The 27,060-nt window shown below is 36.7% G+C and overlaps 1 protein-coding gene across 1 annotated transcript in view; it reads right to left on the bottom strand.

Moving 5' to 3' along the window:
• Nucleotides 1-86: 86 nt before the first annotated feature.
• The window catches only part of LOC105390270 (E3 ubiquitin-protein ligase HECTD1), a 29,121-nt gene continuing 2,147 nt past the window's right edge, over nucleotides 87-27,060 (bottom strand). Inside the window, exons 4-10 of the mRNA XM_048624490.1 lie at nucleotides 26,262-26,490; nucleotides 25,757-25,881; nucleotides 25,211-25,326; nucleotides 19,695-19,908; nucleotides 19,045-19,286; nucleotides 18,389-18,533; nucleotides 87-1,103 (exon numbers count right to left, since the gene is read on the bottom strand). Of these exons, the coding sequence (XP_048480447.1) occupies nucleotides 966-1,103; nucleotides 18,389-18,533; nucleotides 19,045-19,286; nucleotides 19,695-19,908; nucleotides 25,211-25,326; nucleotides 25,757-25,881; nucleotides 26,262-26,490 (1,209 nt within the window). The 3' untranslated portion in view covers nucleotides 87-965. The remainder of the gene's footprint in view (nucleotides 1,104-18,388; nucleotides 18,534-19,044; nucleotides 19,287-19,694; nucleotides 19,909-25,210; nucleotides 25,327-25,756; nucleotides 25,882-26,261; nucleotides 26,491-27,060) is intronic.

Here is a 27,060-nt window from a genome sequence, read left to right as displayed (position 1 = left end):
ACAAATCGACTGAATAGACAAATATAAACTTTCCGATACTCGATTATATTTCATATGCATTGGAAGCACGAAACCATATATTATTCTTTTTGCTTGACTTTCACAAATCTGGTAAGGAAATTTTCTTAACTACTATATTCGTAACCTACTTAAATCTATAAAATTCACACCATAAGATTCCCAAAATACCTTGAAAATTGTGGTTGTAATATATATGTTTTTCAAAAGAAACAGTGCGCTATTAATCTTTTTATACAAAAATATATACATTTAGTCACAGAGGCCAATTTTTTCAATAATAATATATAATATATTAGATGTTTCTACACTGAATGAGCTTATTGGTATATAAAAGACGGGGCCCGAAGTGTCTCGGCATCAGTCTCTGCATTCAGTTCGTGTTTGCCGGACTACGTCATTCGAAGATACCATCATTTTTCCAAAACCCTTCATCTTTTCAGAAATTACAATAAAAGAGATCCAATCAATACCCTACCTCCTCACATCACAGTTGAATAGTAATATAATATGCCTCGATGTTAACATTTCAGTGAAGACTGTAGCCTCTTCGAAAGCGTTAATCACATTCCATCACCTCACGAGAAATATATGGTACCTACAATGGTTAGCTGAGAACATAACTCAGGATACACTTTTGTCAAATCACAATAACATATTTTTGGTGATGGTTACAATTACGTCAGTCTACCTAATACATGTCTTTAACACGGATAAATCTAAACGATTAGTGTGGTTAACGAAGAAAAATTGTCATCGTCGCCATTTTGTTTGCGCGGCCATCTTACGGCGGCCATGTTTTTTTGTCGACCATCTTGCGGCGGCCATGTTGTTTGCGCGGCCATTTTGCGGCGGCCATGTTGTTTGATCGGCCATCTTGCAGCAGCCATGTTGTTTGGTCGGCTATCTTGCGGCGGCCATCTTGTTGGGCGGCCATCTTGCGGCGTCTAGTTGAGGTGGAAGCCGCGCTCGTTGGTGGCGGCCAGCAGGCGCTCGCGCAGCACCTCCTTGCAGGAGTACTCGGGCAGCTTCAGGTAGTGGACGCACGTGTTGACAGACGGGTACGAGCCGTCGCCCGCGTCCACCTAGAACAAACGGGACATTGTTGTAATTCCAATACTTAACTATTGTAAAGTAGAGTGAATATCTATGTGATTTTTGCTTTCATTTAATCGGCGCTCAGACTTTTAATTTCTTCAAGCAAAACCCTCAACTCAATTTGAGACATTTTGAGCGTATTTGTCAAATTAAATTTACTGATGTAGTATTTATTAAAGCCAGCTAGTGGCATTAGAAAACGCAAGATATGGTAATTTGTCGTCTTAAAAGTTATCAGTTTCAGATGTACAAAAACCTAGATGAAGTGTCCGAAAATGGACCCTGACCAAAATAAATAAAACCATCTAACGGCAAACAAGCTAAGACCTAGACCTTTACACACAAACCGCCCTAGACGTCCAATATTGCTACAGGCGCGGATCCAGACCTCAAAATAGGTGATGGGCAAGTCAAAAAGAGGTGGTTTTGCCTCGCCTTGAGGTACTGTTAGCAGATTTTTTTGTATGTTGGTAGTGATTGGTTATATGCTAAATGATTTTTTTCCTCCTCAAAAGCCCTCTTATTCAACCATGGTTTAATATTTAAATCGAAACAGAAAATAAAACTTTATGTTATTTTTACCAAACGACAAAAGTTAATAAATACAACTGAAAGACTACATTCTCATTTAATTGAGACTAATTTTATCTTTATTTATTTATTTATTTTACTATATTTGGAAAACTTAACTAATTTATTTTGTAGATAACAATGACAGGGTAGCTTATGTTGCACAAGTTTCCACCTCTAGGTAGATTAGTTAGGTAGTATAGGGAGGGTTAACTAAAGCTTAGACTTAATCTTATCGCAAATTTAATAAATCTTTTAATTATTGTAAAACCATGCCCCTGTCTACCCAGTTTGATTATTGCATTTTAAAGGAATACAATAACATCCAAGATAAATTATCTCTTAAGAAAATATCTCATAAAATAACTACACGGAAAACAACCCAAGATAAATACCACATACCTAACTTTAATAATAGCAATGGGAAAAGAACAGCTTCTTACCTCATTCCAAAGAAATTAAATGAACTGCCATACGACATACGAACACAATTTGAAACAAAAAATTTAAAGAAAAAATTAAAAAACTTCTTTACATTACTTTATCAACGTTAGCAGTAGAATAACCCAACAATATTTTTTGTAAGGCTGGTAGCAACTACATGCGCGCGGGGCGTTCAACAGTAGTGAAGCGACATACATCTTTCTCGCTCTCACTAAGGACGCTTCAAAGCGCATGGGTTGGTTCCCGTCTCTTTCTAATTATAAATTGTTATAACCTACCTACATTATGTTAAACGCCAGACGGACACAAATAAACCTTTTAGGTTTCGTGTCAAAATGTGTAATATATTTAAGATTTCTTCTGTTGTGCTAATAAATAAATTGTGATCAAGAACACGGTTGATGTGCGAATGGTCTTTATTATTAATATGAAGTACGTATTAGGTACCTATGTATGGAGGGAAGGTGTTGCCACACTACACCTTCCCCCTTTTCGAATAAAAAATGTTACATAATTACATTTTTTCAATTTTTAATATGAGTCGGTAATTGTTAAAATAGATTTTTACAAGTAATTACAGATACAGAATAATCAGACATTTAAATTTCGTTCTTCTCCAAGGTTACTAATATGTTACTACTTAAGTTCACAAAAATACTTAAAATTGGTTGCTTTTAAACAAAAAAAAAATACATTTTGAATCTTTTTATATACAGGAAAATCCTAATTTAAAAAAATATGAAAACTCGGGTATGTTATTAGTTACGTACAAACTCTATATAAATGTATAAACATTAAAATTTAAATTGATTTTATAGAAATAAGTTATTGCAAGTGTTTTTGTACTGAACACAAAAATTAAACCACATCGTTGACATCAAAGCTTTTTTTTTTTTTTTTCATTGATTACATGGTTAAACACGTAAAGTTGACATTAAGAATTTAAGTGTGCACTTTATATCCAACAAAGAATAATATAATTTCCGGACTATTAATATTTTAGTTTTATTTATTTTTTAATACAATTTTAGTTACGGATCTCTTAATGTATACCAAGTATTAACATAATATATTACGTATTAATTTCCTATTGCAAATTCTGATTCTGAAAAGATTTATTATTATGATAGTGCACACATTAATACAATATAAAATGAAACAATAAGTACAATTATAAGTTTCCTCAAAACTTAACATATATTTTATCTTAACATAAAGTAATGTTGACGCATTGTTGACGACTCGCTTGTTGATAATTGATTACCCAAACATAAATGTATTTATTAATCTTTAATAAATCTCTATTTAAAAATCTTTTATTTTTATTACATCTGTATAGCTGTATATGTATAGGTACCCTTAAAATGTATTACTCTAAACATATTTTTAAATGTAAATCATAGTAATTTATTTAAAAAAACAATATTAAATGTTTCGATTTTCATGATAATTATTTAGTTTCAATATAATTCAACTCAGTACATATACTTGCTCTACAAGAAACTCATTTAACACAAGTTGTGTCCAACTAAAATTCAAAATTATCTAATGATTATAGAAGGATTTGTCCTTGATTGTACTTGTAAATATATTTAAATTGTGTTAACGAAAATTATTTGTATATATATGATTTATTTACTACATTATGATTAAAACTTTATCTTGTCTTCTTTTTTTTTATATTAAACTGACGTAAGTATATACTTTTATTAATTCAAATCATTATAATTTTTCTTCTTATACATATTTCCTTTTTTTAAATGCTTCTTTTGACATTTACTATATTTTATTAATTTTGCATATATTTATCATCATTCATATTCGTTTATTTTCAAAATTACCTTTAATCAATTATTTATACTTTATTTCATCTATTTTGCGTATATATTTCATCATTCATATTCTTTTATTTTCAAAATATTTCATTTATTTTGCGTATGTATTTCATCATTCATATTCTTTTATTTTCAAAATCATCTTTATTTATTTATACTTTATTTCATTTATTTGCGTATACTTTTCTTCATTCAGTTTCTTTTATTTTTAAAGTCATCTTTTATTATTTATTTATACTTTATTTCATTTCACACATACACATTTACGAAAAGGTACATATAATTATTTCCACTCTTTGGTGGGCCAGGCCTGGTCTTATTATTATTTATTTATATATTTATCTGTAGGGTACGCAAAACAACGAGAGTCGACTCTATAATAATTATAATATAAAAAACACATATTCCATAAATATTACAAGGGCACATTTAAACTAGCTCTACTCTTAGGCAATTCCAAAATTCTTCACGGAGGGTTCTCGACCGCACTATGATCAGAAATAAGGACGTGACACCTTGTTGTACCCTACCATATGTACCTTCGATGACTTTGCTATTTACTTTTTATTTTTATAAGTCCTCTGACCATACGTAATCGCTAATTATCTTGGTAATTGCGCTCTGTATGTCCCTTACTCGTATTACCTTCTTTATATTACTCATGTCCTTTAGAATCCTTCGGCCAATAAAATATTGTTAACGCTTGGGTGATCAGTCCAATTGTTTATCAACGTCTTAGAGACCAAAGTATCCTCAACCATACATTTCTCACGTGCACTATGAGCTACTGAACCTTCATACATTACCTAATATTCTTTATCATTGCTTACTCATAATCATTTTCACCATAATTCATACATCTTCCTTCAATTAACAATACTTTTCAATCCTTAGTCTCAAAAGAGTACTAAACAATCTTTATACTTGTACATCGACATCTATACCCTTCGCTTATCTACATACGACGACGACAAGACGATTCGTACCTAATCATCATTTCTTGGAACGACAAAAAGATCTTTAATACTACATCCAGCCGTGTCTTTGCTCGCAAAATAAACTTTACACTCTATATTTTACTCTTCTTTCTTTTATTACGATTTTGTTTTCTTTTTAAACCATTATATTAACGTAACCGTATCAAATATTTATTTTCTATAATTTTTATTCTTTACATTCCAAACTTTATAATTTTTATTTATCGGTAGGTACCTATACTATACCAGTTATATATTTTTCGTACGTAGTTATAATGTTTTTATTAGTTTACTAAATTTATTTATTATTTATTTATCTATTTTCTGTAGTGACGTACGTGTTTTTCCGAGATACTGTACATTTCGAATAATTTGTATTGAAAGTTATGTTAATACTGGAACTTCGTTATACTATTGAGATATTTAATAGAAAAATTTACCAATGCCGACTTTTTAAATTATTTTATTTTGTGAAATTTGTACAGGTGGTCAGTTTTCTCCAAATCTAACTGTACTTAAGTATTAATTGTTGCATCGAGACATGACATAGTTTCCCAATATGCATGATCATCAGATTCGTCACTGCATGCGCGGCGGATCGAAATACAATATCTGTTGAGCGTGTGACCATTTTTGTGAGAAGTATGTTTTTGTTATATGGATTCAAAGAATAATGCTATGCATCGCTCCAACTATGTAATTGAACTTTGATACGATATTTTTATACTTAATAAGATAATGGGGAAAAATACTATCGGGTTATTGCATTGCAAGACTATGTCAAACTCTTTATTACTGCACAAGGTAAAATCTAATACAAGAAAAATTGTTATGACGGGTTTAAAAAAAAAATCTAATTACTGATAAAATACATATAGTTTTTGATTAAGTATAGTTAAACGTACTCATACATACGTAGGTAGGAAATAAGTATTTACGCGGGATTAACTTTATTACTAGAATTAAAATATTAAGATTTGTATTTATTGAATTGCATATTTACGTACTATTAATTTTATTTGACCAATATCTGGCTCATAGTGGATTATTTAATTAATTTATTTTTATTTTTCTATTTCACTTTTTATTTGATTAAGTATTTATAATTGTAAATTAAGTGTAATAAAATATTTTATTTATTGTTTCTTATCTTCGTATCTATAATATTATGTGACTTAATAAATGAATAGCGGTTTAATTTTTAAATGCAAATAATCAATTTAAATATAGGTAAAAAAATGGCTAGTCAAGGAATGTTTTTTAAAGTACCAAAGTTTATTTTGAATTTAAGTGATTTTAATCACTTACATACTCACAATAGTAAATTTTACAATGCATTGAATTTGTAATTTGGATTATTTTATTTTTTAAACAAAAATGTATCTATAATTACCTATTTAAGTATATAATTTAATTAGATGTTATTTGATAGGGTTAGCAATTTAATTTTGAAATATGAATAGTACTTTGACGGAATTTAGACATTTTAGATTGAAAAATATTTTCGGACAAATTATAAGAAATAAGGTAAGATTTTCTATGATTAACATTTTAAAATATGTATTAATTTTATGAGTTCTATTATTTATCGGTATCAATATGTTTATCTTTTAGAAATCAAAATAGTTTTATTTTTGATATTCAAACCAAAGTCTTTTTTTTTTTCGAAAAAATGAAATTTTGCATGTAGGTAGGTACTCTAAACCTGTAAAATAAAATATCCTGAAATGAAATATAATATTATGTAGGTAATATAACAATTGACAATAAGTATCGACACGTACGATAAGTATTTGATTTTCTTATAATTTTTACTAGATTTACTTGATGAAATTACCTAGTCGTCAACAAGCGTCAATAACTAATTAGATATCTATCTTTTCCCAAAGAAAATAAACATGCAACAATTTATAACTGAATTACTAATATTAATACTTTAGAACTGAATTACTATTTAAGCATTCGAATACTATTTATTCTTAATGAAATATTTATGTATTCATCTTCTACATAAAATTACAAAAATACTTTACTTATATTTTGACAACAATAACTTTACGAATTTAACGAATTTAACTGAAAAATGTAAATCAACTCAAAAAAAAAAACAATTTAAATAATTTGCAAACCTGAATTTCTAAGTAATGTTCCGAAAGAATATAAATTTCTCATCTGGGTGGCGCGGCGGTAGAACATGCGGGGGTCCAACTGTGGGCGCGTCCAATTCCTCGCGTCCCTCTGGGCAGCAGCATCAGGCAGCAGCATCCTCCTCCAGCCTCGCAGCTGTAGCTCGGAGGACATCCTCTGCTACCCGACTCGCACACTCCCAGCGCCTTCTCCTCAGCAGCCAATTTGTCTCCCGGCGCCATCCATTTTTATTTATTTTTGTAGATCCATTTTGGTTTTTAATTTATGTATGTTTATTTTCTTCTGTATTTTTACTTATGTATTTATTATTATATATTTTTGATTATCCATATTTATCGATTAAACAAGTTTATATCTAATTAGTCCATTTTCCACATTATCACTGACACTCTTTTTTCTTTTTTTTTTATAAAAGTCCTTTATTTTATTAAACGGTCCGCCGGCACTGCCACGGAGGCAGGCCGGCTGTCACGGTCGCCATGTGATGAGGCGAGCAATCAAGAACACGGTTGATGTGCGAATGGTCTTTATTATTAATATGAAGTACGTATTAGGTACCTATGTATGGAGGGAAGGTGTTGCCACACTACAAAATAAATAAAAAAAAAATACACATAACTTTATAACAAAAAGAGGGAGTTAAATTATAAAACAAAAAACAAAGAAATCAAACTAAATTAAACTAACCAGGTTTATGAGAACCAAAGTAGTCAGAAACCAGCTCATTGGAAATAGATGCTATGCTATTAATAAAAATGTCCATGTCACTGTGGTCACGCAACATATTATTTAAGAGATTAGGTACACGCCAGAAGAAAGAGTTCTGCCTGTAGTTACTTGATACAAGGGGAACATAGAGTAAAGACGGCTGACGAATTTGCTTGGTTGAAGTGAAAAAATTTATTAACGAAAGCAACTCGGGGCTGTCTACTAAGCCGTGAATAATTTTTAAAAAGAAAATGATGTCAGCAATTTTCAGCGGTTCGATAATGGAAGTAGGTGATGACGCTTGCAGCGATCATCATAGCTGGGATCAGCTATACCGGTCCTGTAGGACAGGTATCGCCATATTCGTATTAATAGGCCAAATTGTCTAAAGGGGTAAAAACGTGGATGAAAGTTTATATGAAAGTCCCTTAGTTTTAAAATTAGAATCTTCAAATTTTGGTTTTAGGCCCATAAGGATGAAAATGGGGCTGAAGACATGGGAAAACAGTCCACTAACTGGGTGAACCGTTGAACCTGGAGACTTGAAATTAGAAGATAAGAAATTATAGATACCTTACACAGTGTTGGTATCAAATAAGAATTCATTTTTGAAAATTAAGTATACCCCTTATTGGTAAAATAAGGAATATAAAATTCTTAACTTTCATGGCTTAAAATTTAGATACCTTATACCCTATACTGTGATTACTGTGTAGGCATTCACTAAGAAAGGATTTTTGGAAATTCCACCTCTAAAGGGATAAAATAGAGGATGATATTTTCTAAATTTGATTATTTTATACTTACTGGGAAGCCAGAGCCTACGAGGACGAAGTCGCTAACGGAATCCTATAACTCAATAGATTGGCATAATGCCTTGACCCTGAATTTGACGCGAGCATATAACCGTGGTCGAAAGCTAGTTTAAAATTAAGCCTTTTTTGACAAAACAATGTTTCAGATTTCCTAAATTTGGACCGAAATATGTATTATAAAGGTAGAAGTTTATAAGTTTGGAAGGATGTTTGTTAATCTTTCACGACAAAACCTAGAGAATGTACCTAGTTAACTGATACCCTGTCCTTTTTTTTTAATAGCCATATAGGGAAGGATAGCTTTCTTATGCCTTTCTACTATGGCTATTTTAGATAAAACCAAAAAATATTTTTGAAATGCTTGTTTTTTAGCCATAACTCAGCGCACGATTTTTTAAAAGGCAGAAAATTTGAATTATACTGTAAGAAGAATCATATACCCATACGTACTTAAACAGCTAAATCCCAAAAACACTATCAAAAGTTAGGTAATTATATATTACACATACTTAAGTCGTATCATTTTGTTAGATATTCACACTCACGAGCAATGAAAAATGTACACTTATAAAATGTTGACACCAAATTACATTTTAGAATTTGATAAAAATATTCACGTTTTTCATAATATTTACATCATAGCTCACGGGCAATGAACGAATCCACTGAGAAAAGCACCAAATTACGCCTTAACGGAAAATGCTAGCGTAATGACGACTTCTGCAATATTAAAGTACAATTAACAGATCATCCGATATTACCATCTAAAAAACGGTAATATTTTGTTCAAATTTTAAATTGAAGTGAAGTAAAGTAAAGTAATACTTTATTTCCATACCAAACACTTAACACTAATTACATAACTACCAAGTAAATAAACAACAAACTGGTACAGAAAAAGGTATTCAGCTCAACTTTACATGCTGCAGCAAAATATTTTTTACTGAGCGCTGATATTTTTTTTGAAAATTTTTGCGACATTTTCTGAGTGGAACTTTATACTTTTTTATTGCCCGTGAGTGTATTTGGCTTATAAAGATTAAACTAGTTTCGTTGTATACGTAAGTAAATAGAGACTTTGCTGTAAACCAAAACTCAGACTGACCGAAAATTTTATGGTTTTTGAATTCTTTAACAACTATCTGGAGGGCAAATAACAAATAATTCAGCACAATCCGAAATCATCACCAGCAACACAATTATAAAAATCAGCCGTACAAAAGTGGTAAGATAACGAAATTATTATATTGAAATCCGGTGGTGTGATATGGCAGGTCATTTAGGTGATGGGCATGCCCATCTTGCCCATATGGGTGGATCCGCGCCTGTATTGCTACACAAACATGCGAAATTTCATCAAAATATTATCCATTATATGTGATCCTTCTAGCACCCGTGAGCATTGACCCTGAAGCTCATGATCAAAGTTGTAAATTTCCATAACTTTAGTTTCGAGGGCGTATGAAAACGACGTGCACTTAAAACTTGGCAATGTCCAGAGTAAGGGGGAGTCTACATTGCTATAAGAATAACATGTGGCAAAAAAACATGCATTAATATTATTCTCAAGAATTTTCGGTACTAATGAGTGTTATAGTTAGCAACTTTTGTAATGAGCAGATACATAAAATAGTTATACGATAAGATTAAGTGTTTCCTGCATAAATTTCGGCACAATAAGTTTTTTTTTATGCTATGCTTATGGTTATGAATGTAGATAATAATTATGATACAGCTTAATTTTACATTACGACAAAATATGTCTGCATATTGAAAATTTACAAAACAGTCTGTACGGTTCTACCTTTTTTGGCATAAGATTTATTTGCCTAATCTCGTATTGCATAGTAACGTTTGGTCAAAGTCTCGTTACGCCGAAAATCGTATGGCATAAATCTCGTTTAGTAAAAAGTTATTTCGCATAACATTGTTTAGCCTAATAATGGTATTGCCAAATCTTGAATAGCCTAATAATGCTATGGCATAGGTTTATACAAAGTAATAATATTTGTTTGGCTTTAACTTTGACGGAGCGTCTCCCTACATAGCGCAAACTGGTGCCTTGTATTGTTTCCGCTGTTTGGAAAACGCTCCGCTCCGCTTCGCTGCGCTCCGCTTTGGTTTTGATGAACATGTGCACCTAACACGCTCCTCCTCGCTTTGCTCGTCGTCGCACCTATTTTTAGGTTTCGATCTCATGGGGTTTGTAATAATTATATTGGTTTTTAACTTTCGATTTTTTGATCATACAATATCGTGATTTTCGGGATGTAGGAGAAAAATACCACAATTTGTACATTTACTACATACTTAATATATTATTTATTAAGGTAACATTAGGAGAAACAAGATTATACATAGGTATAGACCAACGGTCAGCAACAGGCGGACCGCGGTCCGTTTGCGGACCGCGAAAGGTTGAACCTCGGACCGCCAAATATTGTAATGCAGGCATGTCAAGTATAAATAAATACTTTGAATATTATCACATTGATGGACACTCACTAGATTAACGGTGAAACTCATAAAAAAGCACTAAAATTTGTATGGGAGTTGAATGATGGTTTGCTGGCGTGGCGCACATGCCGGCACACTGCTTAGGCGCAGTTAAGAAAACACGACGTCGGTGACCGTTGTTGTGTGCGTGTGAGTGCACAATTTTTTCTGTATGAAAACTTATTGTTGTGTGAAAAAAAGGTAAGTACTCTGGGTGTACATATAATTTTGAAATGCTGCCAAATAAAGCACAACAAGATGGCCTTTATACATACTCTAGGTAAAACAGGAACTGCATTGACCGTTGTTGAAATAGTTAGAAAAAGAGCGGGGACTGCCTTCGACGATGTGAATTTTTTCAAAAAGTGTTGAGGACGTCAAGTGCTGTCAGTGTCCATCAGTGGGTTATTGTAATATTTTGAACCAATCTAACTTAGTACCTACCTTATCTAATTAATCTGTTTTATAACATCGATATCGATCAAAAACATCGCGCCGCCGCCGCGCCGCCCGCGCCGTCGAGTCGCCGCGCGCACTCTGTTCATAGGTACTTATAGCTTCCGACGACCATAATAATGAGAACTCTGAAGAAGGCATTGCAGTGTTTACAAAATTTTTGGCCGATCTTAGCAACGAATTCGCCACAACTCTCAAGGTTCCAAGACTTAGCAGAGATTATGCGAGATGAGCGGAACCCAGTCTGTACAGATGCTTACGTCTGGATCAAGTATCTCGCGATAACATAACACTGATAGCCGCCATTGAAACTCGGCCCTCAATACCGGAGACACTAGAGGAGTCCAATAAATATGCCCGCCGCGCCCCACACCCCTAATGGTGTCAATTTATGTTTATATCTGTGGGAAGGTACGCACTGGGACCTCTTGTTTACTGGTCGCGTATTTGAAATTCACGTTATGTTAAAGTGGCTTTGTTGACTAGAGTTTATTTATTAGATTGAAGCCTTTGTAACACTTTAATTACGATTTTGATATAAAATAGATTATCTTTATACGTGGATTTATTTGTGATTTTTTTGGGAATCAATTTGTTTCTTGACAAAAACAGATGGGTGTTATAAGTTCTAGAGGTGAGATTCTTTGTGAGGTTTTTATTAGAATCTGTCCGTTTTCTGGACGAAGGAAAAAGTGTGTGTGTGTGTACAACTCACCTGACGATCACTTGACGACCATATGGTGTAGTGGTTTGTGACCCTGACCGCTATGCCGAAGGTTCCGGCTTCGATCCCCGGCCGGATTAGACATTTGTTTGTACACAGATATTTGTACTAGGGTCTTGGGTATTAGTATGTATCTGTGTAGATATTTCAGCTGTCCAGCTGTCTATGTTACAGGCCTTGCTTGGGGTCGGATGCCCGTGTGTCAGATGTCTCTACATCTTTTTCTTCTTATTCTTGGAGTCCTATGACCCCCAGTGGGGCAAAGGGTAGACACAACGCTTCTCCATCTCTGTTTATTTTGTTTTACCAATCATAATTGAAAATTACGATTGGCTAACCGTGATATCGGACAAGCATTATTTCGGTGAAACAACCTTGTCCTAGATCTGTGCATTTGAGGAACCGCACTATTGGAACACAATAATTAGTAAACGGTTCAGATAAGTCCAGTTACAATACTTTTTATCTTAAAATTGGAACAAAATCTTGGTTGTTTCCCTACTGAGATTTGCCCGCCTATGCGGTTGTTTTGGCTATATCTTGGTCATACCTTAATCGATTTTAGATTGGAATATGTCATTTTAAAGCTTATAAATTGATTATGTTTTTAAGCTGTAGTGCCTGAAAAATTGTCAGATAAAATTCTTTTTTAATTTAGCTTTTTTGTTTTCACCTTTCTTAACATTTTCTTAACGTTTCAACTATTTTGAAGCACTGTGTCTAAATTAAGTTAAATATTGCGCATTTAATGATTATGATTGGTTGACTAAGGTGCAACCAATGCAAAACAATCAAAAAAGTATTTAATAAATCCTTAGTTTTTGAAATATTTTGCTTTTAAATATACATTTTGGCAAAATTCCTAAAAAAACTTAAAACTTAAATAACTCAGAAATGATTGACTTTCGGATAATGCATTATGGGGTTCAATCGACTATTATTATTATTTATTCATTAAAAAAACATATACACATTTTTACATTTCATAGACCCTGCCAAACTACTTAGTAGTTTGTTGGCAGTAAGCTCTCAAAACAATATGCAATAGGTAGATAGTACGTTTTAGCCTACGAACAGTCATATTACTTATTTTGCACAGGACATCATAATTATTATTAAGGTTTATTACATTTTAGACATGAACATTTTCAACAGGTGATTATTAACATGCTTTTTAAAGGTTTTTTTTGTTACATTGTTCATACATCGGAGACTTACAGGCAAATCATTATAAATAGAAGGTACTAGTACCATTCTAGTGCGTTCGCCATAGTAGTTATTTTTGTTTGGCACAATAAATTTCTTATCGGAGATCTTACGTGTGGTTATTTTATGATCAATGTGTTTTTTATGACTATCATTGTTGTAGTTCTCTAATGCAATTAACATTTTAACTTTTTCGTGAATAGGCAAAATCTTACAAATTCCAAACAACTGCTCATAATTACTCTTACAATTGTGTTTAGTATTTTTATCGACAAGTGTTTTTAAAATTCTGATTTGCAGTGTTTTTATTTTGTCCAAGTATGAGGGGAACGTACACCCATAGCAGCTGAGACCGTAGTCGATTATAGCATCCACAAGTGCGTAGTAGACTGTATACAGGGTGGCTCTGGTCACAACTCTATTTAAGTGGTAAAATTTGCCAAGAGCTGACCTCAGTCTACCACACACTGCGTTTACATGAGACTTCCACGACATATCTCGATCTATAATTAGACCTAGGTACTTGTATTGTTCTACAAATTCAACCAAACAACAGTTAGGGTAACGTAACGTACCTTGGGACGCTTGTACCTCGGGACATTGATTGTATTTTAAAAACCGGCTAAATAAACACATTAAAATTCTACCCTAGGCATAGTATTTTACTCGCTTGGCAAAACTAGTGAGTCTCGTGATCATACCAGCATCGAGTGTGTGGTGAAGACAATATGAAGTTTTTTGGAGTCAAAAGTAGCTTTTGTATAGTTTTTTGTGTTGCTTTATCTCATTGAGGCATGCTCAAAATAAAGACATGGATGTCACGTATAACTTTTCAGTTATTTCATTTTATGACATGGCAATTATCTGAAAGATTCCTATTAATTAAAAATAAAGATATTTAAATTTTGGTTAAATACTGCTTTTTTGTACCTTGGGACACGATTAAATTTGTACCTTGGGACACTGTTTCCTATGGCTTTGTACTATGGAAAATGCAAACATCTAAATAACGCCTTATATCTCTGTTCTTATTAGTGCCAGACTGAAACTAGACAGAAGAGAGATGCAGTAAATCAATAAGAATAGAGATATAAGGCGTTATTTAGAAGTTTGCATTTTCCATAGTACAAAGCTATAGGAAACAGTGTCCCAAGGTACAAACGTGTAACGTACCTTGGGTCAAATCAAGCATTTTTACTTTTATCTTAATTTAATAAAATCTGGCCACACTAAAGCTTTAGCACAAATACTAGTGATAATAGATTATATATCCTACCGAATAAAGAAAATTTCACATTAATATCTTAGTTGTACCCTGCGATAGCTTCATTCAAAGTTGGGGTAGTCGAAAATGTCCCTAGGTACGTTACGTTACCCTACAGGTCCGCCCCCCACTATGCATACAATCATAATTATGACCAACAATTTTTATTGACTCATCTTTAAGTTTATTATAGGGAGAACGTATATGCACGCATTTGGTTTTAGTTAAATTTATGATAATGCCGTTGTCATGGGCCCATTTGATGATATTATCAATATCTGCTTGTATAAGTGACTGTAAACGTTGTAGATCTTTATGTGCATATAGTAAACATGTGTCATCTGCGTACATATACATTCTTCCGTGTTTAATAACATTACACATACTGTTAACATGCATGATGTACCCCACCGGGCCATACACTGACCCGGTAGGTACACCATATACAATGTCAGCCTTATCTCCCTTCTTACCACTGATAACGGTTCTTAGTTTTCTATTATGTAGGTATGATTTGAGCCACACATTTAAAGGACCCCGTATACCACATTCGTTCATAGCCTGGATGAGCTGGTCATGGTCCAGTGTGTCAAATGCCTTTTTAAAATCAATAAAGACGGCTACAAGTTGTTTTCTATCGTTAAGGTTATTATTAATATAATCTGTGAATTGCGTTAATGCAGTTGCAGTACTTCGACCGCGTCTAAAGCCGTGTTTCGAATTTGATATTATTGAATGTTTCTCTAGGAAGTTACATATTTGTCTCACAATTACTTTTTCAGTTATTTTATTAATAACTGAGAGTATTGCAATCGGTCTATAATTAGTGTAATCTAGGTGGCAGCCTTGTTTATAAATCGGCCTTATCAAGGATAACTTTAGATCATCTGGGTATTGCCCCGAGGACACAGACATATTAATAAAATTGGCGATAATAGGACTAATTTCTTTTTTAATGTATTTTATATCTTGTACTCTTATTTCGTCAGAGCCAGGTGACGTTTCACATTTTAACTGATCAATAATTTTTTCAATTTCGCAAGCACTAACTTTTTTAAAATTCATACTGACTAATGCCTCATTTACATAATCTGACCTTTTTAGAAATTTTTTATTGCATTTATGTTTTATATTATGTATCTCCTCAGTAAAGGTTTTAGAAAAGTTTGTACAAATATGCTCCATTCTTTCTGTCTTACCTAAATATTTTTCAATCACACTGTCCAAGTTTGTTTTAGTTCTACCTAGCCAGTTATTAATATTTACCCATATCTTTCTACAGTCGTTCTGGCAATTTCTTATAACAGTCTGTCTATATATATTTTTAGCTTTATTTATGCATTTATTTACTTTATTCCTGAACCTTGTGTAATCTAGCCTATTGTTAACATTGTTTGGATTTGATTTCCACTTTCTGAAGAGATTATCCCTATAGTCCATCATTTTTTGTAAATTTTTATCAATCCATTTCTGCGATACACGTATACTGTTATTTTTACATACCAACTGGGAACTCGCATAGATATCGCTGAACACACAACATAATTTTTCGTATAATATGGCCGGGTTTTGGCACTCACTGAACTCACTCCATTGCACTGAATTCAATTTTTCGCGCACTAATTTATTGCTCACTATATATTTTTCACTATTTTTATTTTTATCACTTGTTTGGCCGTCCGTAGGGTCAGTGACCTCGATTCGCAGTCCTATGAGGTAATGATCCGATACTTTGCAGGTGAGCAGAAGCGACTCCGCCACGGGCCGCTGGCTGCGCACCCACAGGTGGTCGATGCAGGATCTGACGACTCGTCCTTTAACAATCTCCTCCCGCGTTACGTCTGTTATCGTGCATTGTAGTCCGTGCTGGTACAGGGTGTTCTTGTAATGTTCCATAGCTCTGTTTGTATTTCCGATTAAGTCAATATTCGTGTCCCCTATAACAATGGCATCACAGTTTGTAGGTATTGTTTTCAGTAACTGGTGTATCTCATTGATAAAACATAATTTATTGGTTTTAGGTGGTCTATAGGCAGTTATTATATGTATGTCTCTTTGGTTTTCCATACCAATTTGACCATGTATGTATTCACCTGAATTTCCTGTGATGTTGATACTTGAGAAATTAATTTCTTTTTTAGTGTATATCAGTATTCCTCCGCCTTTACTTGTTTCCCTGGTATTCCAGTGCATGTCATAACCATCTATTGTATATATTGATACTTCCTCTTGTTTTATATTTATTTCAGTAAGTATGATGAGCCCGATTTTCTTTTGGCATCCATGAATAAGTACTAAGAACTCATTAAAATGTTTACGCATCGATCTTATATTTAAATGAATTATTATAAGGTTATTTTGTGTATTGTTTAAGTCTTGGCTAAATATGTTTGAATCTGTATATTTATGATAATCTATATCTGTAAGTATTGATGATAGTAAGTCATTGAATGCAAGGCCGTTCCATTTAATCTGTGATTTATGAGCGCGTAGGTAGTTAGGATGCGCTTAGACCGGAAGACTTCAACGCCTTAATATCTCCTTCCGACCTAATAATATGAGTCTTTTTAATATCTTCATCCTTTTTTACCAGGATTCTTCCATTATTAATCCATATATATTTATAGGCCGGTTTCAGTTCCATTTTTGTGATCCATAGCAGGTGTCGCATTGGTTTGGTAAGATCCTCATTTATGTAGATTGCATTTTTATTTTGGTTATTAAATACGTCGGCATTTGTAATTCGGTTTCTGCGTTTCGATAGCCATTCATCACGATCGGCCTTAGAAGCGAGCGTTATAACGACCGGGCGCGGTTTTTGCTGCATACCTGACTTTTCAAATCCTACCCTCCTTGCTTGTACAATTTTTTCGGGTTTTAGATTAAGTTTTTGGGCTAAAATTTTGGCCGTTTCCTCTACTTTCTCCAGATCTTTCTTCTCCAGACCGATAATTTCTATATTGTTTTCTTTTTCTTTGCATTCTAAGGCCATAACCCGCTCTTCCAGGGCGCTGTTACACTTTTCGAGGTAGTTATTTTTATTTTCCAGTGCAGTCATCTTTTTTTCGGCTTTATCTTTAAATTCCATAAGACCTTGATACTGTTCTGCATAGAATTCTACAGACTCCACCAGTTCATCCATGGTTTTCTTCATGTTAAACAGTATATCTAGTTTTTTATTAATTTCTATTAGTACCGAGTCACTCGGTGACTTAGCAGGATCCATGATAAGCTTGGGCGACTGCAAATCCTTGGATTTCTTCTTATTTTGGCAATCCTCGCACTGTTCACACTCTAAGAACGATTTTAAGTTGCGTATGCACTTTTTATGAAAATAAGATTCACATCGACCTTTGCTCTTGATCACATCTTCTTTAGAGGTAGATAGAAACAGTTTGCATATATTACACTTTGTCATTATTGAAAACTGTGACGAAAATAAGCACTTTCGATATTAAATTATTGTCTTCGCTGATGCCTATGCGCATAGTAGGTTCGACAATCCGTTCGCTGAGAGCGCGCGACGCAGACTGAAATGACTGCATCTGAATGAGACTGGAAATGCCTTCGACTACAACCCATTTAAAGGAAAACATCGACTTACCAATCACCCTGTATATTATTCTTACCTTGCGCACCACCGTGAGGCGGGGGTGCAGGTTGGCCAGCCCGCCCGGCGGCAGCGACGAGCAGCCGGTCGCGAACTGCAGGAAGGCCTTGCGCTCGCGCCGAGACATCTCCACCAGCACCTGCACCAGGCGGAGGAAGCCGGGGCTGCGGGAGAAGGGGGTCAGTTTAAATAGTTGTCTATAGGATGATTTGATTACATATTATGCCGTAGTATCCGGCCATCTAATCTAAACATTGCGGTACTGGAGATTAATCAGCTTTGAAAAGATTCGACTAGTTTAGTATTAGAATGACCCAACCACACTCAAACACCGGTGTGGTTGTAGTGTGTGTTGTTTTTTTATTTAATCTGTAAAATTCCTACATTTTCTGTATAGATAATTTACCAAAGTCACCGCTATCTAGAGGCACTGTATTTATGTAAGAATAATATGCTTTAATCAATGATTTCAGAAGGAAGAATGCGCCCGTCAGGACATTTCGCCTAGAGATAATGTCACCCGCGCGCTGGCCCCAATTCAAGCAAATTATGACAGATATATAAGATTTTAGGGCCAGCTGGGGGTGCCATTTTGTTGAGCGGTTGGGCCTGTCCTTAGTTAAAAAAAAATTGGCTTTAATAATTAATCCAGAGCCATTAAACAAAACCACTCACCTATCCTTAGTATAGCCCAGCTTCGGCTCAGTATACTGCAACAAATGCTCCCGTGTCCACTCGGGCCCGTGCTCGCCGCACAACAACAGCCTCAGCTCGGCATGTGAGAAGGCCCGGAGCCTCCGAGGCGGGAAGACCGAGGCGAACCCGCGAGTGAACGCGTCCATCTGTCGAGCGATGCCGTCGCGAAGGATCCAGCGTGAGCTTAGCGTGGCGTACTCGCGAGCGTTTTCTGGGCCCACCTGGAAGGAGCAGGGTGTTTAGAAAGGTACGTAAAAATCTTGGGTATATTCAAGTAAAATGCTGAAAACGGGTTGGTAATGTTGCCATCTAGATACTATATACATAGACGATCGAATCGCAGCGGTTAGTAACGCTTCTGCGTCTTGACATAGATTTTCTCTAGACAGCCTTGAAAGAGACCAGTGTCCTGCAACGAATTATTTGTTGTGTTTAGATCTATAACAGCTTCCAGCTAGGACAACCTATGCTTTAGGGTCAATTTTTCTTTCTTTTAACCTTCTCAGACCCTGAGCCCTAAATTGGCCGCTGCAAACTTAACGTTGTCTTAACCCTGTCGTGGGTCTTCACATTATGTCAAGGTATGAGAATTGAGATCTCTTGGTCTCTAGAGGTTAATTATATCTCACCTCGATGGCGTCCCCTCCGGCGCACAGCGGCTGCGCGCGCTCGGCGTCGTCGGCGCCGCAGCCCGCATGGGTCATGCTCAGCGCCAGCTCGGAGAACGTGGCCCCGGACACGGTCAGTTCCGCCGCACGGGTTGATTGCTCCTCGGGGGTGAGGGAGGTGTCGGCCATGATGGCGTCGTATTGGTTCGCGGCGGCGGTCACTTCTTCGAGGAATCTGGAATGGGGTGAATTCGTAACTGGCAACGAAATGACTGATGATAAAATTCTAGCCTAAATATTTACAGATTTAATTTGTGACTATATTCGGTCTAGAAAACCGCCGAATGACCGAACGCCATGTGCCTCCTATCGGACAGCAAGATTAAGGCTGTCACTAAAGCTGGAAGAAAATCAGAATCTGTCAAATCTAGTGAGGGGGGGTTGAGGTATGCGGGGCGTTCTACGGACAATGACATGAAATTTTAACATAGTACTCGAAAACATAAAAGTGAAGACATGCCACTTTGTTAAAAATATACTAAGTAAGTAATATTGTTTTGTGATACGAAAATATTTATTTTTATTTGAAAGTATTTTTAATATTTAATAATTAATTATATATATATAAAGTCGTACCCGTGCCGATATTTATACAGGTTGTTGCAAAAAGGGTTTAATACTATGCCGAAACCTACGTGTGCAGCATGTTATTGATGTTATTTCTAAGCCAGGAAATGAAATCAGAATGTAAAAAAATCGCGAAAATATTATCAGAGTTTAATAGTTCAGGGTGTTGTATTAAACTCTGCCCCCGTGTAATAAAAAAAGTATAGTTAGCCGAAAGGGCGTTACTCAGGCGTTACTCAGGCGTCACTCTGAAAAACTTTTATCCTACGTAATTTTTTATATTCATGAAAAAAACGCTTCTTCATATAATTTTTTTTTGGTCACGTGACCTTTTAGTTAGACGACCTGTTTTTTTTTGGTGTTTCAAAAGCAGAACAGTAGTTTGCAGAACTCTGCATATACAGGGTGTCACAAAAGGTTACGTAGCTGGCAAAGGGATATGGGGAGGTCACCAGAAAAATAATAACATGTAATACCCCCGCAAGGGAGTACATTAGTACAAGGCGAGAGTGTGTATTTTTTTTTAAGTACTTATGTGTATTTGGGATATGATAGAAATAATATTTTTGTTTCTTAAAAACCAAAAAATTTACACCTTGCTGCGCTCTTTTGCTCACTGTAAGTACACCTACAAATATTGCTGTATTAAAAAAAACGGTTTTGTTATAACGATTATAAAAAAAAAGTTATTTTCATGTCAAGGAGTCATTTACCTAATTACGATTTCACTCAACAGCAGCAGCAGGTGAACTGAAAAAATAAGTTCTAGTTCTATCATCACTTTAGATCGCAAACATTGTAACTCCACTTTTCTCGGCGAAAAGTACTCTTTGGTGTCAATAGAAACGTTTTTTGAATTCACATGTTTTCCTCTTTATTCGAAAAAAAAAACTGTATTCCGCATTTTACCATTTGTTTTCCTCTAAACCCCAAACCGTGATTTTTAAACAAGAAAACTTAGTAATTATACCCTTTATTCTCATATACAACGTGCGATGTAGGCGAACGTGAACGAAAACTATGCAATAAGCCTTTGTTTTTATTACTACTTTAGTAAATTACAATAACATACTCAACAATGTTATTTTTTTTTTGCAATGTTATGTTGTTAAATTAAGATCTAATATTTTATTAACATGAAGTTACTTTCAACTTTTTTTTGCATCTATGCGTCGAATCACAGCATGACGGCTGCTGCAGCTTCCTGCTGTCCTGTCCTCCAACCAATCCCACCAGTACTGCAGGTTGCGTCGAATACGAGCCATTCTCTTCGACTTGACAAGACAGGTGCTCCCGGAAGGATCATAGATCGCACGGAACCCGTACCGTATAGAGGCAACGGACTCCTTTGCAACAGCCCCCCAGATTCGGAAGTAGCCCATGCACTGCATGGCGAGCACAGCTGCAGCAATTTTTTCGTAATGAATCATTGGGATGTCATCCCCGAAGGAGGCTCTCAGCCTACCTCACGACCTGTGTGACATTAGAAAAATGCACTGTGCTAACGCCGTTTGCGAGCTTGATTTGCAGGACCGCGTTGTATGCCAAGTTCCACAGCAGAGGGGTCCAAGACCTACCGCTGTGGAACTCCGCAACTGAACTTCTTCAGTGAAAACAAACCCTCTCTTTTCGCATCCTTAATGTACTTGTTAGACACGTATGACCTCTGTCAATTTTCTGCAGATAAGAAGACAAGTGATGGTATACAAGAGCCGCCCTAAAGGTTCGCCCTCTAGGGGATAGAGTTGAACGCGGTTACTATTTTTAAGCAAACAGCCAGCGCAACAACTCGCCCGTGGTTCTTATCCTGCTCCGACAGTGAACGAACGCAAAGTATTGTACCCACTATTCGAATCCGCATTTCGGATGCCAAACTGACTGTCCGAAAGGTCGAAACCGTACCACCACAGAGGTATGACTCGTTCGAAGAGCTTATCAGGCTCTTACAGCAATCAGATGTGTCGGTACACTGAAAGATAATCTACAGGCCTGCTTTATTTATTTAGGAGCACTAATGGCCTCCTTTCAGTCATTGAGTCACTGGCACTCAGGCTGCGGTTGAACAGGAAGATAGACTGTCTAAACAAATCATTTTTAGGCTAGTTAAAAAAAACTTTAGGTGGGTAGTATGCCAACTAGAACTACAAATAAAACAGTATTTTTGTCTCCTCTAAAATTTGGTCACGAGGAGTTACGATGATTACGATCTAAGGTGACGCTGACGATATTTTATACAAGGTATTGAAAAAAGGGTATAAAGCTTAGCCAAAAGTGGATTTAGGTGCCATTCTGATCCACTTTTCTTCTACAATTTTGAAAATTCACGTAACAAAACCTTTTACATAGAAACTTATTCGATCACGTGACTTTTTACTATAGAGACCGAATTTATTTTTCGAGAATTTCCAAAACTTGGAGAACAAAAGTTGTTCAGAATAACCCCTGAGTCAAACCCTTTCGGCACAGTATACCCTTTTTGCAACATCCTGTATAGGTAATATCAGGTTTATAAAAGACCTGGGCCTGTAGAGTGAGACTCGGCATGGGGAGTCATAATTTATAGATCTTTTAGGTTGCAGTGGCGAATGGGCACTGGTAGCCCTGCCCTTTTCTATAACTATAACTATAGGTAATTTTATGGCAATTTAAAAATGGTATAACATTTATCTATTTGAAAAAATCATTAAAAATATACATTACCTATCACCCTAATTTAAAAAAAAAATTCAGCCCTTACTTTAAACTTATAACACCCCTCTATTTCCTTCAGGGGTTAAAAAACCTGTGTATTTAATATTTTCTTATGAGTTTTTTTTTTTAAACTAGGCTCTTACATAGTTGTACATAATATTATGCGGTATTTTATTCCACTTGTAACGCATAAAATTCATAGCTACAGTAAACATTTCATTTTTTTCATGGCGAGATACAGTCGCACTTAACCGCTTTTTTGCAAAGCTTGTTAAATAGATTAAAAAAATTATGTAAATTTTAGATCTTCAATTTTTAAAAATACTTATTTTTAACAACCTGTAGTGTACAGACTACCACATCTTAAAATATATATATTTTTAATTAACTACGGTTTTTGGTTTCAAATAAAACAAATTATGAACTTACTTTTCAACACCCTGTATATTGTGTAGCTTACCTACCATGCACAACCGTTAAAATAAAATAAATTACCCCTCAGAATATAAACAGGCTCGCGCTTTGGCATACTGCATTGACCGTATAGTTCTTATTCGGAGAATCTAATAAGTGTCATTATGTGCAATGTTTACCTTTATCTATGCATCTGTAACTCTATAGTAAAAAATGTAAACAAATCGAAAAGGCGAAATGTTTTCTAAGAATTTTCGGCTTTTCTGCATCTAAAATGATTAGAAAATTAACTTTCCATAGCAAATGCATATGTATAATAATACTTGTAGTCATAATTTGTTGATTTAATCAGTTTTTGTGAAATATTTGATAAAAAATAAAATGGCGTGGGTATCGCTCCTAACAGGCCGCCACCAGGGCGACGACTGAAGAAATCTGAAATCTGTCACGGTGTCATCATTTTTAAACCGGAATTTATTAGTTTTTTGCAAAAAAAGTTGACTTCTGGTCCATTAAATCCAACTCTTTAAGGTAACTTTGTTAAGAATTTAATTACCTACACATACATATAAGATTCCATGAAAATGGGCCCTCTGATTTCGAGGGTTTTTTCATAATAAGTCAAAAAATGGCAAAAGACATGGTGTGTTTGCAATTTTTTTTAACATACTTATTATAATCCTGCACCAATTTATAAGCAACTAACATGTTCAGTATACCCTCTGCTACAAAATATATTTTTATCAATGTGATAGAAGCCACCGTTTTTCCAATCTAATCAAGTATATCAAGCCGACTTTAGCATTTTAGCTTTAGGGATCCCCTTAATAGATAATTATACTGTGCCGTACCGGCAGTATAACTCAACATGATGGTGCTTCTTTACGTCAGTAAATTTCTGTACTCTATGGTTAAAACCAGCCGCCCGTCTTGCAGCACCCTGTATTAGTGTAAATATGACATACCGATGTCGTATGGGGTCGATCTCGCGCAGGTGCTCGTCGCAGAGCGCCTCCCCGCACATGAGGCGCAGGAACGAGGCCGACAGCGGCAGGTCCACCAGCCCCCGTCTTGCAGCACCCTGTATAGTGTAGATATGACATACCGATGTCGTATGGGGTCGATCTCGCGCAGGTGCTGGTCGGAGAGCGCCTCCCCGCACATGAGGCGCAGGAACGAGGCCGACAGCGGCAGGTCCACCAGCCCCCGTCTTGCAGCACCCTGTATAGTGTAGATATGACATACCGATGTCGTATGGGGTCGATCTCGCGCAGGTGCTGGTCGGAGAGCGCCTCCCCGCACATGAGGCGCAGGAACGAGGCCGACAGCGGCAGGTCCACCAGCCCCCGTCTTGCAGCACCCTGTATAGTGTAGATATGACATACCGATGTCGTATGGGGTCGATCTCGCGCAGGTGCTGGTCGGAGAGCGCCTCCCCGCACATGAGGCGCAGGAACGAGGCCGACAGCGGCAGGTCCACCAGCCCCCGTCTTGCAGCACCCTGTATAGTGTAGATATGACATACCGATGTCGTATGGGGTCGATCTCGCGCAGGTGCTGGTCGGAGAGCGCCTCCCCGCACATGAGGCGCAGGAACGAGGCCGACAGCGGCAGGTCCACCAGCCCCCGTCTTGCAGCACCCTGTATAGTGTAGATATGACATACCGATGTCGTATGGGGTCGATCTCGCGCAGGTGCTGGTCGGAGAGCGCCTCCCCGCACATGAGGCGCAGGAACGAGGCCGACAGCGGCAGGTCCACCAGCCCCCGTCTTGCAGCACCCTGTATAGTGTAGATATGACATACCGATGTCGTATGGGGTCGATCTCGCGCAGGTGCTGGTCGGAGAGCGCCTCCCCGCACATGAGGCGCAGGAACGAGGCCGACAGCGGCAGGTCCACCAGCCGCCCGTCTTGTAGGACCTGCGGGAAGAAAGGGAGGTTACAATGATACGGGCTGGTGATAAAGAGGCTTGCGTCTAAAACATCAATCGCTATAAACAGATGCATACAATTTTTGTACCTTGTCAAAACGAAACTTCACAAACAAATAAATGAAGTAATTAACGGCCTCTGAATGCAGCATGATGGATGGATCATGACCTTAGGCGGGCCGCCAGTAGTGGCTGTATGAAGACGGCCGAGGACCGAGTGTTGTGGCGCTCTTTGGCAGAGGCCTAAGTCCAGCAGTGGCTGATTATTGGCTGATGATGAATGGAATGCATCGTACGGTCATCATACGTACGTGCAGAGAATACTGACCCCTCTCTCATATTAACATTGCTTCTGAGAGGGGGCAGACTATCTACCTTACACTGTACATCCGTCACATGCTACACCCTGCTCATTATACCTTGGCGAGGAAGATGCCCAGGAAGTGGAAGTACTTGCACACGCGGTCGCACAGCGCCGACTGCTGGCGCAGCGGCGCGGGGAACAGCCCGCCGGGCCGCATCACGTAGTAGCCTATTGGCTTGTCTGTGGGGGGAAAGAGGTGTTATAAGTTTTGTATAGATATTGAATGAACTGTATACAATTCTACTTAAAAATTTACTACAAATGTGAGTGTCAGGGCGTACGATATGTGACTGAGACATACTATAATGTAAGTACCAGCTACATACATGTTTGTATCATACAATATGTTAGAAGTAAGACTGGTCTAAAAGATTTACAAAAATTATTAAGATTTTCCCGCGTTACCTAAAATTCTATATTTACATTCTAAATTTGTCACATATTTTCATTTTATGCCGAAATTACAAAGTGTTGCAAATGTTGGAATAGTCGCCTTACTGTACCACTTTAGCCGCTCTGTATATCCTACAAACACAATCATCACAACATCCTCAACTCACCATCCCTGCCATCATGCGACACATGGGGCGAGCTCAGCTCATCCTCCTCCCTCCTCTTCTCCTCCTCGCCCTCCCTCGGCTCATCATTCAGCCACATCCTCAGGCTCGACCGCTGCAGTTCAGCCCCGACTAGTGCGTAGAACTCGAGGGTCGGGCCCAGGCCCGTGCCCTCTTCGCCCGCGAATTCGACCTCGAGGACGGACTTTCGGCCCGCGTGTACACGCATCACCTGTGGGGTTGTTGTGGTTATTAGTTTGCTGTTATGGGTTTGAATGAGTGTTGTTAATAATTGATCATAAGTAGAAAAAAAGACATTGCGAAGTTAGACTTTCATAAAAGACCAAAGTATACAATAAGTATACAAAAGGAGATCACAATCGAAGCTTGCGTTTATAACGTGTAATATGCGTTTTAAACTAATCTTATTATTCGATTTGGAGCACATCTATTCTGACAAATTCATTCCGCTCGCGACTTAAAAGAGATCTATCGTCTTGTTGTACCTATATAGGTCTTCTACTGGCTTTCCGGCGTGAGCTTGGGTGGCTTAGTAGCTAGTCACCCCGTAGGTATTTTACGCATAGTGGCCCATCAGCTCGCCATGATAGATTGTCTTGTACTATACCTGCATGGCGGAGTGCAGCAGCGCGGGGCAGCGCGGGATACGCACGCGCTCGTGCCGCAGCCGGCCCATGCGCACCTCCGCCGCGTCCAGCTCCGCGCGCCGCCCCGGCACTGGGTTGTTGTTGTTGTTGTTGTTGTTGTTGTTGTTGTTGTTGTTGCTGCATGCTGAGTGTAC

This window comes from Plutella xylostella, chromosome 12, assembly GCF_932276165.1.
Source record: "Plutella xylostella chromosome 12, ilPluXylo3.1, whole genome shotgun sequence".
Taxonomy (NCBI): Eukaryota; Metazoa; Arthropoda; class Insecta; order Lepidoptera; family Plutellidae; genus Plutella; species Plutella xylostella.
Note: the sequence above shows the minus strand (reverse complement) of the source record. Positions and strands in the feature narration are given on the sequence as shown.